Source organism: Arachis duranensis, chromosome 1 (genome assembly GCF_000817695.3).
Source record: "Arachis duranensis cultivar V14167 chromosome 1, aradu.V14167.gnm2.J7QH, whole genome shotgun sequence".
In the NCBI taxonomy this organism is placed as follows: Eukaryota; Viridiplantae; Streptophyta; class Magnoliopsida; order Fabales; family Fabaceae; genus Arachis; species Arachis duranensis.
In genome coordinates this window covers 11,112,688-11,128,131 of record NC_029772.3, presented here as the reverse complement: position 1 = coordinate 11,128,131, position 15,444 = coordinate 11,112,688, and the positions used below count along the sequence as shown (strand labels likewise).

Here is a 15,444-nt window from a genome sequence, read left to right as displayed (position 1 = left end):
CTCCCGGTTGTGGTCGCAGCTCTTCTCTGGCCCTTGCTCCACCGAGCTCTATTGTATGAACTTCTCTGTTCTTTCCTCTCAGATTTAGGCTTTCATTGTAGCATTTCCTTGCCAATTTTTGGTCTCCCCTTACCGTTGTTATCCCCGCTGAGGTCGGGAATTTCATGCAGAGGTGGGGAGTGGATACCACAGCTCCGAGCCGATTAAGGGTAGCTCTGCCGATTAAAGCATTATATGCTGACCCCACGTCAATGACTATGAAGTCTATGCTCAGAGTCTTTGATTTTTCCCCTTTTCCAAAAGTGGTGTGAAGGGGAAAAAATCCTAGTGGTTTTATTGGCGTGTCCCCTAATCCGTATAGGGTGTCGGGATAGGCTCTTAACTCTTTCTCATCTAACCCTAGCTTGTCGAAAGCAGGCTTGAAAAGAATGTCCGCCGAGCTTCCTTGGTCTACTAGGGTTCTGTGGAGATGGGCATTTACTAGGATCATAGTTATTACCACTGGATCGTCGTGTCCAGGGATTATTCCTTGCCCATCTTCTTTTGTGAATGAAATGGTAGGAAGGTCGGGTGACTCCTCCCCGACCTGGTAGACTCTTTTGAGATGTCTTTTGCGAGAGGATTTGGTAAGTCCCCCTCCCGCAAATCCTCCTGAGATCATATGGATATGCCTCTCTGGAGTCTGCGGTGGTGGGTCTCTTCTATCCATATCATCTCGCTTTCTCTTTTCATGACTGTCCGACCTTTCTATGAGATATCTATCAAGTCGACCTTCTCTAGCCAGCTTTTCTATCACATTCTTGAGGTCGTAGCAGTCGTTTGTGGAGTGACCATATATTTATGGTACTCACAGTAATCGCTGCGGCTTCCCCCTTTTTTATTTTTAATGGGTCTAGGGGGTGGCAGTCTCTCAGTGTTGCAAATCTCTCTGTATACATCTACTATGGAAACTTTCAGAGGAGTATAAGAGTGATATTTTCTTGGCCTTTCGAGACCAAGTTCTTCCTTTTTCTTGGTTTCCCTCTCCCTTTCTTTTGTTGAGGGAGGGGGCCCAGGTCGCCAACTCAGGTCTCTTAACTTGGCGTTTTCCTCCATATTGATGTACTTTTCAGCTCTTTCCTGTACATCACTTAGAGAAACGGGATATCTTTTAGATATGGACTGCGAGAAGGGACCTTCTCTAAGTCCATTGACTAATCCCATTATGACTGCCTCTGTGGGCAGGTCTTGAATCTCCAAACATGCTTTGTTGAACCTTTCCATATAGGCTCGTAAAGATTCTCCGACCTCCTGTTTTATTCCCAGGAGGCTCGGTGCATGTTTCACTTTGTCTTTCTGGATTGAGAACCTCATCAAAAACTTCCTTGAGAGGTCTTCAAAGCTAGTAACCGACCTCGGAGAGAGGCTATCGAACCACTTCATCGCTGCTTTCGATAGAGTGGTCGGGAAGGCTTTGCATCGCGTAGCGTCGGAAGCATCAGCTAGGTACATCCGACTTTTGAAGTTGCTCAGGTGATGCTTTGGATCCGTGGTTCCGTCGTAGAGCTCCATATCAGGGCTTTTGAAGTTCCTCAGAACTTTAGCCCTCATTATGTCTTCGCTAAAGGGATCCTCCCCACCTAAGGGTGGCTCTTCTTGTTCGTCACGGGAGTTGCGGCTTTTGAGGGAGGATTCCAACTTTAAGAGTTTTCTTTCTAACTCTTTTCATCGTTCCATCTCCTCTTTTAGGCTCTTTTCAGTTTCCTTTTGCCACTCTCGCTCCTGCTCTAACTGCTCCAGGCGGCTGTGGACTAGTCCCATGAGTTCGGTTACATGGAGTGGTCCTTCTTTTTCTGACTCGCGCCCTTCTGAGGAGTTTACCTTTGGGTTTTTTACTCCGGAGGTGCCTTCCCTGTGTTGGTTATCGATTTCCTGGTGGAGGGTGAAATCCACATCGTTATTGCCTGTGTCCAGATTCTCTTGTTCAGAATCTATCTCCACATGGCCTTCTTCGTGGGATCTGTCCGCCATCGATGGATGATCTCTCGGGTCCCCGGCAACGGCACCAATGTTACGGTGGGTAACAGGAGATTAATAGAATGGATGACGTTGGTTGGCCCAATTGTCTGCAGAGGGTGGCTTTCGAGTAGGTTCGCTCGCAGGAGCCTCCTTCCGACTTGTGTACGTGAGTGAATGGGGGGTGGTACCTGCAAAGACACTCCGATGCCTAAGTTAGCAAGGGTGTTAGCAGGTCTAGAGAGTATTGGGCTTAGAGATACCTGAGGGGTGTCAGTGTATTTATAATGGTGAGCCAATAACCACAGTTGGAGTAGTGCCATATCTTTAGGGTGTTAACCGTCCCATTATCTTAGGGAGGTTAAGATATGGCTTGATGAAGCGGTTTGAGAGATTTTAGGGGCGGTTACTCATTTGAATGAGTGTTTATCTGCCAGCTAATCTCGTGCCCGAATTCTTTAAGACGAATCGTAGTCAACACCGACTTCTTGACACCAGGTCGGTGCGTAGTAAGGCTCAATCCTCTGGACTAAGCCTTTCTTTTGGACCTGGGCTTTTATTATTGGGTCAGGGTATGAACAAATAGATACCTCGACTTTTATAGAAATAACACGATCTTGTTACCTTTTCTTGAAGCAAGAAGCAATATATGTATTTATTAATGGTTGATAGATGGTGGCACTAATATTCACACATACTAGCTTGTTTTGACATTTCTATATATAGGAGGGTGGCCAAGTGCACCTGATGGGCCATATGCATGGGGATATTGCTTTCTTAGCGAAGTTGGCGCCACAGCAGATTATTGTGTTGCCTCCGACGAGTGGCCTTGTTCTCCCGGTAAAAAATATTATGGAAGAGGACCAATCCAAATCTCTTAGTAAGTCATCAATTCAAATATAATTCCTATAGAATAAACACAGGGGTGGATCTCCAGTACTTCAGGTGAACAATGATACAATGCATTGTTTGCCTATCCCATTCACTCTTTATAACCATGAAAACGAGTGAGATTAAAGGGTCCGAGCAAAACTTAGCATTATAACATTGAGTCCTTTTTCCACTATGAGAAATTTCCATGGATCCTTTCCATGCCATTTTCTGATGAGCAGGATCCTCTTTTAGAGGCAAGCTCAGAGCATACTTTTATGGCACTGGATTGAGGAAGAAGGAAATAACACTAGCTAAGCTTTCAGAGAGAGAATGAGAATTTTAGAACATTTTGTAAGATAGGAAAAGTGGATATATTACAATGTTCATTCAAGTCCGATTACAACTGGGGATGAGCACCTCATTTTATAGAGGTCTCTGGATAGAACAGATATCTTACGAAATCTAAACAAACCTATCTTACAATGCCAACTGGAGGATAAGGATAAGCCTTATCTCCTAACTTTTCTGAGACATGTGACAACTTTTCTGAGACATGTGACGAAAGTCACTTTATTCTAGCACACTTAATAATTATACATAGTGGGGCCATTGCTTTAATAAAGGGACGGTTTGAAATAGTCTTCTGGAAGGGTCCCATCTCCATCTGAGAATGATGAATCAGAAGCTGGATTGGTAGTCCCTAGGTAGAGAAATGGGTCTTCAGTGTTTCCTTCATCTTGCAGATATGGGTCATATGGGTCTGATTTTGGGCCTTCATCATCATCAGCTATTCCTGCATCAACTCTGGTTGGGCTTGGTGGTAAAGTATACACCCTTCCACCTAGATCTTCAGAATTCAGATCTTCTTCAGAATTTTTGTTTGGGACATGTGTAGACGTGCTGGGTTGGTCTCTTGGTGCATAAAAAGAGTACTGTCCAAATTGATTGATTATTCCTGAAGTTATGAATCTGGACTGAAACTCCTGGAGGGTTATTGGTGGGACCTCTGATTGAAACGGGAGTCCCTCAATTACATCTCTCTCTCCAAATAGTCCAGGCTGCCAAAGTTTGCAAAGGTATTTAGCCAAGGCATTTAGGACTGTCTTTTCATCTGTAGGCCATATGGTAGAATACCCAACAATATCAACTTTGTTCATGGTATGTGCATTCACAGTATGTGCTTTACATTCTGTGAAATAATCTCTCTGAAGGGTGACAAAGCAACAGAATTTCCGCTTTGTCCTGGAGGGTTTATCCCATAATTGGTGTTGCTCAATCATGTTATATAACATTCCTCTCCATGCCTCAAGTGGCGCATACATAGCGAATAACCGGACTAGATGAGACTGGGCTTCAGTGCGGTTACACAGGATGTGATATACAGGGAAGAGTGGTATGATGATAGCACATGGATAAAGAGAAGACAGAGCCCAGATATACCACATCATTTCTTCTGGTATAGGTCCTTGGATAATTGGTATGGTGCAAGAAGGGGTATCCATGTCGAAGTACTTTGGATTTGGACAGATTTGGGTTATAATAAGGAGCTGGTGTAGCCAGTAAAACAAAGTTTGCCTGGCTAGACAGGCTATCTGAAATCCTGTCTGGGGTTTTGCTTTGAAGGGAAAAGGACCAATTTTTCTTCTGTATGGGTTATTGTGTAGTGGACAATCAGGGAATAGAATGGTGTATGAAGGATTGTGGGTACTCATGGTGCAAATGTAATGGATTGGCTTGGGAGGTGGTTCTATTGGCTTGGGAGGTGGTTCTTTGGTTGGCCTGGAAAGGAAATCAGCAAGTGTGTTTTGGTGGCCTTTTATATGTCTCACCTCAAATTTATAGCGGGAGAACCAATCTTTCCATCGCAAGAGTTGAGAGTCTGGCAAGATTTTTTTCTTGATCTCCAGCATTGATGGGAAAGAGGTGTTATCCATTTCCACAGTAAAATGATAAGAACTGAGGTGGAAATTGAATTTTTCTATCCCTCTTTTGACAGCAATAATCTCTTTGTAAGTGGCATGGTAATGTTTTTCAGATTCTTTGAACTTCCCGCTAGCATGTGCACAATAGTGTCTAGTCCCATCAATTTCTTCAAGCAGCACAGCTCCCCAGAATTCATCACTAGCATCTGTCTGCAATATTCTTTTTTCTGTGCTGGGAATCTTTAAAGGAGGGGGGTCCTGTGCTATCTTCTTCAGGGTTTTGACAGCTGTGGTTTGTTCTGGTCCCCAAGGTGGGGGCTTCTTTTGCAAGAGTTTTGACAGCTGGCTGGTATGTTTAGTCACATCTAGGATAAAGTCTCTGATGTAGTTGATGATTCCCAAGAATTGTTGGACTTGTTTGACTGTCATGTTCTCATCAGGGAAGTTGATTAGCCTTTTGGCAATGTGTTCCCCTGGTTGAAAAAACCCATCTTCAAAAATCATTCCAAGAAATTCAATTCTTTTCTTGGCAATAGAGCTCTTTTTTGCTGATAGCATGATTCCCCGATCTTTGATGATTTGAGTGAATTGGGCCAGAAGTGCCTTGTGGGCTTCATTGTCTTTTGAGAACAGTAATATATCACCAATATAAATAAGTGTGGAGTGTAATATGGGCTCAAAGATTTTTGTCATGGCTTTTTGGAAAAGAGACGGGGCTACTTTGAGTCCAAATGGCATTACTGTCCATTGATATTGGGCTTCAGGGATACAGAATGCTGTCTTGTATCTATCTTCAGGGTGGAGCCCAATTTGCCAAAAACCCGCTTTTAGATCGAACTTGCTGAATATTTTTGCTCCACTTAACCTTTGTGTAGTAACTGAGATTTTTGGTAAGGGAAACTTGTCATCTTGTAAGAAGACATTAAGTGGCTTATAATCAATAACAAGCCTCTTCTTCCCCCTGTTCTGCTCAGCCCTTTTTTTCAATATAGAATGCTTGACATGCCCAATTGGATTTGGTTGGTTCAATGAGTCCTTGGACAAGGAGAGCTGCACATTCAGCTCTTGCCAGTTTTAGATCTTCAGGGTTCATTCCTGAATGCGTGGCTTTTGTTGGATTGATGTCTTCATTCTTCTTGAAAGGGAGACGGACATAGAATTCTGGATTTTTCCACAAAGGTGCAGGGTGGTTGAATTGGTCATGACTGTCGCAGCAAGCACTGATGAGTAGTTGCTGGATCTCCCTGTATTCTTCTGGAGCTTCTTGAATTTCAAGAATGCTTTGCATCCCTAAAAAAAGGCAAAAACTGCCCTTTATAAGTTAAGCCGGTGGGTTTGATATGCATTCCATGGGTTCTGAAGAATGCATCAAATCCAAAAAAACATCTTTGTCTGGGAGGTAGCTTCCCAATACTCTGAGCCAAGTGATCTGGCCTGCAAATATCTCCAATCCAATGGGCTGTTTAGAGATAAGATTGATGGTGAAGATTTCACTGTTGGCTGCTGTGAATGTCTTCGAAATAGGTGCCCACATTTCCTTTGGCAAAACATGTGGCCTTAAGACAGTGGCGCAAGATCCAGTATCTAGCAATGCAACAGCCTTTGTGGGTTTGTCATAGATGGATGTCTTGACTTTTAGATCAAAATGGGGACGAGGAGTGCCATCAATCTGCTTCATTCCTAAGGATCCAAGATATCCAAGTTCTTCTTCTGGGAAATTTGATCCTTTAGGAATCTTTGTAGTAATGGAGGCCATGGGTGGTGCTAAGGAGGATATAGAAAAGATTGACCTTTTTGGTGGAAAGTCTTCTTCTGAATCAGAGTCTTGGAAAACATATTCAGTTTCCCCGTCTTTAACTTCTTGTTCTTCAAGTACTGATTCAAGGTCTTCTCCATCTTCAATGGAAGCTGCATCCATTAAGGATTGAAGCATCTTTATCTCCTTTTTTGTCTTGTGGGGACATGACTTAGCAAAATGTCCTTGCTTTCCACAGATGAAACATCTGTTTGACTTAGTCTGAGGTTTTCTTCTCTTGAAATAACGGTACTTTTGCTTCCTCCTTCCCCTTCTAAAAGTCCTTTGGTGGAATGCCTTGGTAGGCGATCGCCAATGGGTCTTTTTCTTGGTCTTACATTCACATGTGCTTGGCTCCTTGCATTTGATCTTCAAATAGGATTTGCTGCATGCTCCTTTGAGTTTGCTCGAATTCTTGCTGAGCTGTTTGAACATTTGCTGCTGTTCGCACAATTTGTCAAGAGCGGCTAGAGCCAATTGGTATATTTCTCCAATGGTAGTGGTAGCCACTTCTTTGCGAAGAGCCATCATCATTCGGTGTAGCTCTGGCTGGAGTTCATCTGGCAAGGATGCGATAAAGACTTGTTTAAGTGGCGGATTATTATTTCCTCCAAGAGGATAATATTTAGCAACCATTTTCTTGTAGTGTTTCTCCAAGTCCTTTCTGTTGAGTGAACAACATTTCATTTCAAAGTATTCTTGAGAATTCCTCTTCTGAATGATTGTGATGTCTCCCAAGAATTCTTGGTGTATTATTCCTAGGAACTGTGAAGAGGTACCATTGATGAGTTGGAGTCTTTCATACTCAGACAGGTTATTCACCCATTCTCGGAGGTTGCCAGTCATCCGATTTATGAAGTCTGCAAGGACTTGGCTGCTTGTAAGGTTTGGATTGGCCATGGTGGTTTCAATCCAAGCACTGAATTCATTTAACCTTTCTCTGTACCTTGCTGGTTGAATATCATCAAAGGTGAACCATTTGTTAGAAGTTTTAACCTCAAAGGATCCTGTCTGTGTACGGCTAGATGAAGCTGTTGGTTCATCTCTTTCAGAAGTTATTCCCTCCTCTTCTTCTTCTTCTACAGGATTAACCATGGCTATTGCTGAAAGATCTGCTTTGTAGTCTTCTTCAGACCAATCATCTGTCTCTTCACTGGTTTCAGTAGTCTCCTCTTCAGATTCTTCATTAATTTCTGTGCTATGTGCTTGATTGTCCAAAGAGATCATATTAATTGATCGTCCTGGAGCAGGCGATCCTTCTTTGATGCCCTTATCTTTTGTAGGAACATTTTCTTCTCGGAAAAAATTTCCTGGCTTCCAAGGAGGATGAGGCTTGGGTTGATGAGAGGATTGAGACTGTGATGAATAACTTCGTCCTTGGGGAGAGATGGATTTTTTAGTGTTTGCTTGTCTGGCTAAATGATAAGTGGATTTGAAAATGGAGTCATAATCTGGAGTTTCTGGTGGTGAATATGTTGGGGGAAACAAAACAGGTGAATATGAAGGATATGGTTTAGGATACATGGATAAAGGGTCTATAGCCAGTGCTTGAGGTACAATTGCTTTACTTTTGTCCATCTCAATTTGGCGAAGTTGAGCTTTGACTTGCTCTAGCTCTCTATTTTTCTTATGGAATTCTGGACCAAAGTACCTACTGCCAATATAGGTCTTGAGTTCTTGGTCAAGTTGAAAAGCTTGCCTAGATAGCCGATCTTTGAGATCAGCAACCTGTTCTGCCATGGAGCTTATTTGTGCTGAAAGATCTTCAGTTTTTTCCACAAGAGTGCCGAGGGTGTGATCAATTCGGAGTAAGACCTTATTTTGGCTGACTGCATTGTCTGTATGCCAGTTAAGTACTTCCTCTTGAGGGGTTGTTGCCTGATGCCCATGTGGAGTAATTCCTTGAGGAATCACATAAGGTCTTCTGGTGATTTTCTTTTCATCAGTCTGGGTCACTAAAGGTGGGAATTCCTCTTCATAGGGCCTGAGAGTGGCAATGCATGGGACATTATTGACTGATTGATAGAGATGATCCATAGAACCTTTTCTGGATAATCTTGTCTTTTTCAGCATTGGCTTCCTTTTGGTCATTGGGGCTGTTTCAGCGTCATCAGGAGGCTCAGGTCTTTTGAAGGAGCAGGGTGATGGAAATGACTTCTTCTTCTTTTTCTTGTTCCTCCGTCTTTTCTCATATTCTTCCTCATCAGTGTCACTCCATTGGTTAACACAATCACAATCAGAATCGCACATAGAGGGATCAACATCCCATATAAAGTGACCATTTATATGAGAAACATAAACAGGTTTTCCGTTCTCATAAAAATGCACTGGTGGATCATGTTGGTTGTGAGTTGTTTGCACCTGAACAGGAGAGATCATGTTAATTCTTCTGAAAGATGATCCTCGTAGAGAGGTTTGCTTGGTTATTCTGGGTCTCTGAAAGACAGTGGTTACCGTCCCATCACTGTTGTGAGTAATAGTTGGTGGTGTTGTAGTGTGAACATCAACCTGTTCTTTCGGGAAAGCTCTCTCATAATCAGTAATCCATTCCAATGGAATGATAGAAGAAAGTTCATCAGTGGTAATTATTCTTGGAGTGTTTATGATTGCTGGTCCTCTTGCATTATCTGTGAACATGAATAATGCTTCTCCTGTAGTATTTGGGAGATTGAGATCAAGAGCATGATCTTGAACTCTATAGAGAACTTGATGATGCAGGGTGGCTTGTTCAGCATTTGAGTCTTGAATTACTCCAACCAGCTGTATCTGGATCTTTAGTCTTTGACATATCATGGGATCTGAGAGTCTCAGCTTCTTAGGAAAACAAGAAAAACATTTTTTTGGGTCCATATTTAACACAAGTTTGTAATGAAGAAGTTACCATTATGTTTTAATTGTGTACATTAGCCAATCAAACTTATTTGATTTAAACCAACTTGGATTGGTCGAGTGGCGGATCTTCTCCCATGAAGAGTGAGAATTAGCCTAACTGCTCCTAGATGTAAATGAGTGTAGCCCTGGTTCAAGTAACTTTGGATAAGTTCTGGAGGAATCTCCAAAGTTATGTACTGTTCGGCAGTAGTGGCTTTTAGACCACACTGTTGCAGGTGGGAAGACTGGATGACTTCTTTAGGAGGAGGAGAAGGGTTTTTGTGGATTAGATGGCGGATGGAGGTGAGAGTTGATTTCTTTTGCCTTTGGTAGAAAGAATATGAACTTATGAGAGGATATTCAGTGGCCGGGGTTCGGGAGTCTTCTGGAACATGAGTAAATTGATCACTAAATCAATTTAGTTTAAAATAAAATCTATTTTATCATGAATCGGTCAAAAATTAAAAAAAAAATTGGTAAAAAAATCGATTAATAGATCAATTGAACCAGTATAATTTTTTAATAATTAATTAATTTAAAATAATAAATAACAAAAAAATTAATTTTTAAATTACGCATTTTAATATATAATTTTATTATATCTGACTCAATTTTAGTTGAATTTTATTTAAATTTTTGAATGATTAAACTTTTGAATTATTAAATTAAATTTTTTTAATTCTATCAATTTGGTTTGTAGGACCTTTTAATATGAAACAAGCTAAATTTTTTTATATAATTAAGAAGGTTAAAGTAAATATTTGATAGAGAAATTAAAGAAAAGAGTATTTTTCTCAACTCCTCAAAATTTTAGGGTTTGACTTTTTTATGTAGCATGAATTGATTGAATAATGTTGATATTTTCTTACAGCAATTACAACTATGGTCCAGCGGGTAAAGCTATAGGAGTTGATCTTCTTAACAATCCTGATCTTGTAGCCACAAATCCAACCGTGTCATTCCAAACAGCATTATGGTTTTGGATGACACCGCAAGGGAGTAAACCATCCTGTCATGATGTCATCACCGGAAAATGGACGCCGTCTGATGCTGACAAGTCGGCCGGCCGAGTTTCCCGTTTTGGTGTGATCACTAACATAATCAATGGTGGAATTGAATGCGGACACGGGTCGGATTCTCGGGTCCAAGATCGGATCGGTTTCTATCAAAGGTATTGTCAGATGTTGGGAGTGAGCCCTGGAGACAACTTGGATTGTGGCAACCAACGGTCATTTGCTTAGGCAAATTGCAATAGGCTAAGGGATGTTATAAAATAGGTAGAAGTTCAGCTGATGCAGTCAACTTTATGTAAAGTTGAAAATTAAGAGTCGTTAGATGAAAATTTAATTAAATTAGTTAAATTATTTAATCGTTCTCGGCTATCAACTTTAGAAGTTGACTGTATTTGAATTTTCACCTAGAAAATAAAAGAATTATTATAGTAATCCTAATAAGTGTAAGAACAAACTAAGTTTCTTGCTAAAGAAGAAATATACCTTATGGTTATAATAATATAATTTTTCTTTTTTTTTTCTTCTTAGTTTTTTCCCATCTTTTTAATTTGAATATGGACGGAAAATGAGATGTTAGACTCGCATATAGGGAGGAGAGGTGCTTCACCTCATTGTGGGATCAGAAGAACTAGAACACGGACCCTGCGAGTTGTGTTTTTGAAAACGGATGGTCCGAATTGTGTGTTGCTCAACAAATTTAGCCAAAACAAGCAAAACGGAGGATCTGAGTTACGTGTTTCAGATATTAAATTCCATCAGCTGCAAATCGGACCATGCGATTTGAAAAGAAAAATTTTATTTTTAAAGAACTCGCATGATCCTAGTTATTCTACTTTTAACTCAGAAAAATCTGTCCCACATAACTCCACATTTAAAAATAACACACCCAAACCTTTTCATATCTATAAAATTGAGCCTTTTTTTTCCCACCTCCAGCCCCATTTACCACTAAATTAATTAGTGGAAACAATTTTGTGCTAATAACCTAGTCAAGTCAACTGTGATAAATATCTCATATATAATAAAATATGGAAAACAAAGAAAAAGAATTATCCAAAGTAGATGGTGCATTTACTTTGAAAGCAATTGGTCATTCATCAGTGTCAGTGGTCCGGAATTATTGCAAGTCCATATTGAAGTTTTTTAAAAAGATATATTTAATTATTACCCAAAAAAAAAATACAAAACTTACCTTTCGATGGATATATTTAATTATTAGTAAAAATTGATCAAGCCTATTTAAATTTGATCCTAATTAGTCACCCAAAAAAAAAAATTGACCGCAATTTATGTGTGTGTGTTTTTTTTCTCGTCTCTAATTCTAAATATATGTTATTTGGTTTTAGTATATTTTTATCTAGTAAATTTTATGGTGATAATTGTTATAGTGAATATAGTGACTATGAAAACATTGCAGTTAAAATTAAGGTACACTTTTTTATTATTTAGAAATACTTTTTAATTTAATCACATTTTTTTTTATTTTTAAAAAATAATGTTGTCAAATAGTAAAAAAAAAAATCCAATTTTAGCTACAATGTTTAAATATTGTAAAAGTTTCATATTTACTATAATTATCTTAATGATAGCTATCATATAATTCAGCTTTGTATAAATGTCTTATTACAACCAATTATCTACTTAATATATTAAAACTGGGTTTTCTTCCAACTACTAAAGGTGACGTGTCGATCTCTTATGCCTCCATTTTCCCTCCAAAACGAATAAAATTTTTTTCTATTTTAAATTATTTTATTGTAATTATATTGTAATTAATACTAAATGAATAATATATAATTATACTAATTTAGCAACATATCTTCACTATAATTATATAAAATCAATATTTAATGCACTATTAAACTACTTATCAATTATCAATTAAAAATATTGTTTTACTAAAGTCTATATATAATGTTTTTCTGTGGTATATGAATCTAAATTTGAGAGTCAATTCATAATTTTATATTTAGTGTTTTTTTTTTACTACTTCATAGAATAAGAATGTATTCTTCGTTTTTTATTGAAGTTGATCCTTTTAAGTACAATTTATAATTTTTTATAATATCATATACTCATTCTATTATATTATTCTTTTGATAATTTTTTATTTGTTGTTACTCTAAGTTATTCTTATCGTCTAATGTTCCAGTTCGATTTTTTTTGCCACAATCATTTACAATGCATCACATCCATGAAATACCTCATCGAGTTGTCTTCACTTATTCGGGTTCCAACTACATGGATGTAAGCGTTCAAAGAAGAGGCAATAGTCTCTACTTTACCGAAGGATGGTTGGATCTACTCACCTATTATGACCAACCCAATGGAATGTGGTTAAAGTTAGATTTCTTAGGAGGAGCTCGATTTTTGATTGAGGAATTGCATCCGCGAAACTTTATAGGGCAAGTTCAAGTTCCATCCCCTCCATGCTTTTTACATCTGCCCGAAAATCTTCGAAGTGGAGCACATAATGAAATTGAATTCCCTCATTTTCAGTTCAGTTTTGCTAAATTCGTGATAAATGCAGATATGCAATTTCAATGATTGGTAATATATTTAAATTTTCTTAGTTTAAACTGTTAATTATTAGAATAACTTTTTAACATATTTTAATTTTTTCAGAAATTACTAGCTTTCTTTTGCATGCATGCAATGCCATTGAGGGGAATAAGAGTTAGTTTGGTTTCTCGGTGTGATAATTCTATATCTTGCCACATTGCATGGATAGCGGACGATGAAGCTTATCTAACAAGAAGATGGTCTAATTTTGCACGAATTCTAAATATTGAAACTTACGATGTTATTTCAGTTGGTTGTCGTTATAAGAATGATTCTATACTATACGTGACTAAGGACTAGAATAGGTTCAATATTGTTTAGTTAATTTGGTTTTACTATTAGTATTTGATTAAATTAAAATTTTAAATTATTGCCTCAATTTATATATTACGATTATTTTTTGTGAATTTTGCTATTTTTAAATAATTTAATAAAATGAAGTAGTGTCAGATATTATTAAGTTTATTTTTATCCTTTATTTCTTTATTTGTATTTTCATTATATTTAACAAAAAATGAACCTACACATATATTAAATCGTTGACCTAAAGACAATTTATTTGTCAATAAAAACAGATTTTATTTATAATTGAAATAAAATTTTTTTGCCAATAATCGGTGGATAAAATTGAAATTACACCCGTGTCATATAATTATAATTAATTAATTGGTATAAAATGAAATTATACATGTGCCATCAGTAATAATCTAAATAATTATATCTTAACAAAATATAATTTGAAATAATTTATAAACAATTATCTTAACAAAAATAATTATTTAATAATTGATTTAAAAATCAATGCAAAAAATAATTATTAATAATAGTATTATTAACTGGGTAAATAATATAATTTCAAATTATTACTTGAAATATAAATAATATATGAAAATCTATTGAATAAATCAATGATTTTGCACCTTAATAATTTGATAATTATTATTTAATTAACCAGTTAATTGAATTAGTAATAACAATTTTCAATTTCAAATTTTGTATATTAAGTAGTTATTAAAAATTGGGTAATAATGATTTACACAGAAAAATCATTGATAAATTCAATTAACCATATAGAAGATAATATACTAACAGTTTTAGTATATTATTTATGACAAGCGAAATTATTTTCTTAAATTTTTTATTAAAATTGAAATTAGTAATAGTTTAAAAAAAGTTTATTAATAAAATTACTAATAGTCACATTTTTATACACAGGATATATGTTTCTATATATTATTTAAAACAAGATAAAAAACATAAGTATAATCTAATTATAGCAAGAATTTTTATCAAAGTAATTGACTAATAAATAATTTGAATATAATTGACTAATAATAATAATAATATTATATAGACATAAAATTAATTAGTTAACAAATTAAATTTAGCTTATGGATTTTTATTTTCTACTCAAATTTTTAATCATTAATGATTTTATTTTTTATATTTACAATAAATTTTGACTATAAAAAGAAAAAAATTAGTATTGATTGTTTCCTATTTTATTTATTTACAATCATAATTAAATTTGATATAATTAAAGTAAGTCTCTATAATTATCTACTTAATATACTAAAACTGGGTTTTCTCCCAGCTAATAAGAGTGACGTGTCACTTTTTCGTGAGTCCGTTTTTCCTCCAAAACGAATAAAATTTTTCATCTATTCTAAATTATTTATTATAATTATATTATTATATTATATTTAATATTTAATGAATAATATATAATTATACTAATTTAAGAACATATCTTCATTATAATTATATCAAATCAATATTTAATGCACTATTAAACTACTTATCAATTATAATGCGTAATTACTGTACATAATAAAAAATTGCCTTAATAATAAGTAATTTACATATTTATTTTTGTTTTACTAAAGTCTATAAATAGTGTTTTTCTGTGGTACATGAATCTAAATTTGAGAGTCAGCTCATAATTTTATATTTAGTATTTTTTTACTACTTCATAGAATAAGAATGTATTCTTCGTTTTTTATTGAAGTTGATTCTTTTAAGGTACAATTTATAATTTTTTATAATATTTTTCATATACTCATTCTATTATATTATTCTTTTAATAATTTATTAATTGTTGTTATTCTAAGTTGTTCTTATCGTCTAATGTTCCAATTCAATTGTCTTTTACCACAATCGTTTACAATGCATCACATCTATAAAATACCTCATCGAGTTGTCTTCACTGATTCTGGGTTTTCCCCCGACTAATGAAAGTGATGTATCACTTTCTCGTGAACCTATTTTCCCTCCAAAATGAATGCATTTAATGAATAATGCATACTTATACTAATTTAAAAATATCTTTATTTTAATTATATAAAATCAATATTTAATTTATTATTAAACTACTTATCAATTATTAATTAAAAATATTTTTTTTTATTTTAAT

The 15,444-nt window shown here is 36.1% G+C and overlaps 1 protein-coding gene across 1 annotated transcript in view; it reads left to right on the top strand.

The window, feature by feature from the left end:
• LOC127745765 (endochitinase-like) overlaps positions 1-10,697 on the top strand; it is a 19,831-nt gene extending 9,134 nt beyond the window's left edge. Inside the window, exons 2-3 of the mRNA XM_052259490.1 lie at positions 2,722-2,875; positions 10,328-10,697. Of these exons, the coding sequence (XP_052115450.1) occupies positions 2,722-2,875; positions 10,328-10,697 (524 nt within the window). The remainder of the gene's footprint in view (positions 1-2,721; positions 2,876-10,327) is intronic.
• The last annotated feature ends 4,747 nt before the right edge of the window (positions 10,698-15,444 follow it).